A 4,452-nucleotide genomic window follows, 5' to 3' on the forward strand; every position below is an offset into this window, starting at 1 on the left:
CTAAGAACTTCTGAGTCTTCTCAGCCATGAAACATGCCCCCCTGTCTGCTACCAAACACTCTGGGATGCCATATCTAGTGATAATATACTTGAAGATAAAGTTGGTGATCACCTCTGAAGATGTTGTCTTGACTGGTATAGCCTCTACCCACTTGGTGAAGAAATCTGTAGCAAGTAGAATGTGCTTGTGCTATAAGGAAGAATTTGGATGAATCTTCCCAATGAAGTCTAAAGCCCAGCCGCGACCTGGCCAATGTTTAATTATTGGTTGTATAGGAACGTCTCGCACATGTTGGACTGGCCCATACATTTGACATTCGATGCAACCCTGTGCAGAGCTGATGCAGTCCTTGAGCATGGTAGGCCAATATAAACCATATCGGCGAATGAGCCATCTCATCTTTGGACCAGCTTGGTGAGAACCACAATTGCCACAATGAACCTCTCGTAAGCACCTCTTAGCTTCAGCTCCATAGATGCATTGCAGGTACAAACCGTCTTCGGCCCTCCGTAAAAGATCATCACCTCGAAGAACATAGTTAATAGCAAAATATCTAACCCTTTTGTCCACAGGTGAAGAAGGATCAGTAAGGTACTAGATAATTGGTTGGCGCCAATCCACAGCAATAGAGTCAATAACCGCTATCAACCACTCATCCTTCACTTCTTTCCTTGCCATAAAAGAAGGTAATGTGCGGCTCTGAACCTTCAAAATCCTCTCGCGAACGTCATCTGCCAAGCGGATAACAGTAGCCAACTGTGCTAATTCATTGGCAGCAAAGTTTCGTTCCCTAGGAATATAATCAAGCACCACGTTTGTAAATTGGTCTAACAACTTCGATGCTCGCTCCTAAAAAGGGAGTAATGTAAAATTGTTGCACTTGTAGACAACCTTGAGCTGGTTAATGACTAGGAGTGAATCACTTAATACTTCCACCTCTGTTACTTCCAGATCAAGCAAAATTTCCAGGCCAATGATGATTGCCTCATATTCTGCTTGATTGTTAGTGCACTTCCATTCTAGTTGAAAGGAATAACAATGTCTTACTCCCGAAGGGTTAACCAATGCAACACCTGCTCCTGATAAATGATCAGTACTGCTGCCATCAAAATACAGAACCCAAGGCTGAGTGTGGATAAAGGAAACAACCAAGTTCTGGTCTTCGATATCCTCAATAATAGGATGATGCAACAAAAAGTCGAACACTGCCTGTCTTGTGAGCGCCTTTAAAGGTGTATATTGTAAAGAAAACTCTGATAACGCCAAGATCCACTTGCCAATCCGACCCCTAAGTATAGGTCTGGTAAGCATGTACTTTACTAGATCAGTTTGTGCGACCACCACCGTGGTAAATGATAGCATGTAATGGCGGAGCTTAGTACCAGCAAAGTATAAAGCTAAACACAACCTCTCAATCGGCGAGTATCTAGTTTCAGCCTCTAATAAGGTCCGGCTCAAGTAGTAAATTGCATGCTCAACCTTCTTGCCCCCCTCTCCATCACCATCTTGTGCTAAGTCCTACTATTGAGTAGGGGGAAGCTGAGATGTATAGCTTCAACGGTATTCCAGGCCGTGGGGGTCTAAGAACAGATGGATGAGTAAGGTATTCCTTGATTTTATCAAAAGCTGCCTGTTGCGAAGGTCCCCACTGAAACTCTTGATCTGCTTTAAGCTTCAGCAAAAGAGAAAAAACTGCGGTTTTGCCAGCGGAATTAGAAATAAAGCGTCGAAGGAAGTTTATTTTCCCAAGCAAACTCTGAAGTTCCTTCTTGTTCCTAGGTGCCGGCGCATCTAGAACCGCTTTTTCCTTGTCTTCCGCCACTTCGATACCTCTTTCATGCACTATGAAATCCAAAAAGTCTCCTGGTCGAACCCCAAAAATGCACTTAGCTAGGTTCATCCTGAGCCTGTGCTTTCGCATCCGGGTGAACACTGTCCTTAAATCCGCTATGTGGTCTTCTTTCTTCTTAGACTTGACCACCACGTCATCAATATAAACTTCGAGAATGCCCCCCAGTACATCATGGAAAATTAGGTTCATTGCTCGCTGGTACGTAGCCCCTGCATTGGTCAAGCCAAATGGCATATTGTTGTACTCAAACACTCTAGTGACCCTGGACATCGAAACGTTGTTTTGTGTCTGTCCGGTTCATAAATAGGAATCTAGTGATAACCAGCTGTACCATCCATAAAGGATAATAGCTCGTGTCCCGCGACTGCATCAACCAACATATCTGCTACCGGCATGGGATAGACATCTTTTGGTGTTGCAACATTAAGATTCCTATAGTCGACACAAACGCGAATTTTGCCATTGTTCTTCAACCACTGAGAATATTTAGCGGGTCGAATAATACCGGCCTGAAACATGTTCTGAATCTCCTTCTTGACTGTTGCCGCTGTGTCTGCACTCATTCGCCGTGGACTTTGTTGTACAGGTTTGTAACCTTCCATTATGGGCAAGCGATGGCAAACCAAGTCTGGAGACAAGCATGGCATGTCCTCAAACTTCTCAGCGAAACAATCGCGGGACTCTTGTAACAACTCTATCCAACGTTCTCGTAGTTCCTCATCCAAGTGTTACTTTCTCCACTGGATCTTTCACTTTAGGTGGAGTGTCATCCAAAGCCGCATGTGTTGGTTGAATAAACTCCTCCTCTCCTTGAATCTTAGTTAAATCATCCTCAATGCACTCTACTAGCGCCACTGCCCCCCTTCCCAAGCCTCATGTTCCTCTCTGTAAATAGATAAGCGTTGGAGAAAGGACACATAGGCTTGTTCTTGCTCTTTGGCAAGTGATGTACTCATGGATGTTATTTTTTGTTTTCACGATGAAGCCAGGTCTGTTTATATCTGCTTTGACCTGCACTAAACCTCATCGTGTCAACTCTGTAGAAGTCACCCCAACTAGATGACCCTTGGTATCGATTCCAGCAACTCCTAAAGGCCTCATGTCACCATAATAGTACTCAGCATCCAATAGGCAGGAAGCGACTGAGTATGGTCTATCATCTGCTTTCACTAGCTCTGTCTTATCAGTTGCGGGATCCCACATCAGCATTTATTAGTGTAGAGTAGAAGGGATGCAGTAAGCTCTATGTATCCAATCCCTGCGAAGTATGATGCTGTATGGAGCGGTGCAATCTGTAACGAAGAATGTCTGGAACAGCTCAGAAGGTCCTATCTTGATTTTGAGGATCAAAACTCCCAAGGTCTTAGTTAAGTTGCCATCAAAACTCCTGACCTTAAGATTGCTACTGAGAACCTTCTCCTTTGCAATGCCAAGTGCTTCGACTGTCTTTACTATAATAATGCTAACTGCTGCACCGCCATCGACGAGAATTTTGTTCACTCTCTTACCTTCTATCTCAGCTGATATGTATAAGGGTTTAATGTGCTGAGTCATGGTCGTTGTAGGCTTTGTGAACATCATAAAGAATCTTTGGAGCTCTGTCATCGTGTGAGATTTAGCAGCTCCCTCTTTCCTCGTGTCTTTATCAACAGTTGGCACCTATGTAGATGACAATTCTGCGACTGTACCCACCTTCTGGGCATGTGTCTCACCTCCGATGAATAGATAAGATGGCATCGGCCTTGGAAGAGCATACTTTGAGGACAAAGTGAACACCATGTTGCAACTAGGAACAGTATTTGGCCCCGGTATTCCTTCCTCGACACTATCTTCATGACAAAGGTTAAACATGTTGCAGTCTGGGGTAGCTGCTATTTCTTCATCATAACCTTCCTCAAGCTCGTCCTCTTGATCAGAAAGTTCTAACCCTTGCTCATTACAACCTGGTTCTTCCATATTGTCGTCCGGAATTGACCTAGTTGGTGTTCGCGAGGGGAACTTGCTTCTGAGATACTCCGTTAGCGATTGCTCCTGATGGGCCTTTGAAGGAGTAACCACTACCGAAGCCTCACCTATCTCTGGAACCAGAAGTGTTGGTTCTTTGATCTTCAGCTTCCATTCAAACTGTGGCTTGATTTTGCTCTGGAACTGGTTCCTGGTGGCCTGACTTACTTACATACCTCTTTGGCACCCATTTAGATTGTGCAGGTTATGCAACACTACTTTGCTGTTGTTTCTGCTTAATAGAAACACCATGTACGTGCTGTCTGTTTGTTGCCCTGCCATCAGTAGATGCGTAAGACAACCTATCATGGATTGAAACTCTTCGTTTAGGAGCGGTTTCCATTGGTCGTTCAATTCGATCATGAACGCTTTTCCTGGGGTATGGCTCCTTCATGTAATTATTATTTCGACGAATGTGCACGTATGGCCTTAGACTAAGTTTTTCAACTGTCTCTCGCAAAAGCCAAGGTGCCTGTTCTAGCTGGTCGCGAGAGAGTTCTCCTCTGTTATACGCCTATAACCTTCGTTTGGCCCTTCCCCATCTCTTCTGTACGTTCCTCTTCTGAGTTTTTGTAACTTCCATAGCTCTTCCATG

At 44.4% G+C, this 4,452-nt stretch overlaps 2 protein-coding genes across 2 annotated transcripts; both read right to left on the reverse strand.

The window, feature by feature from the left end:
* Positions 1-595: 595 nt before the first annotated feature.
* LOC126803515 (uncharacterized) lies at positions 596-1,312 on the reverse strand. The gene is made up of 2 exons (XM_050531312.1): positions 932-1,312; positions 596-850 (listed from the first exon to the last, which is right to left on the reverse strand). Exons 1-2 carry the CDS (start codon positions 1,310-1,312, stop codon positions 596-598), a joined length of 636 nt encoding a protein of 211 aa, XP_050387269.1.
* Positions 1,313-3,065: 1,753 nt separating this feature from the next.
* Positions 3,066-3,809, reverse strand: LOC126803516 (uncharacterized). Its single transcript, XM_050531313.1, has 2 exons — positions 3,566-3,809; positions 3,066-3,373 (listed from the first exon to the last, which is right to left on the reverse strand). Exons 1-2 carry the CDS (start codon positions 3,807-3,809, stop codon positions 3,066-3,068), a joined length of 552 nt encoding a protein of 183 aa, XP_050387270.1.
* Positions 3,810-4,452: the final 643 nt, after the last annotated feature.

This window comes from Argentina anserina, chromosome 7 (genome assembly GCF_933775445.1).
Source record: "Argentina anserina chromosome 7, drPotAnse1.1, whole genome shotgun sequence".
NCBI lineage: Eukaryota > Viridiplantae > Streptophyta > Magnoliopsida > Rosales > Rosaceae > Argentina > Argentina anserina.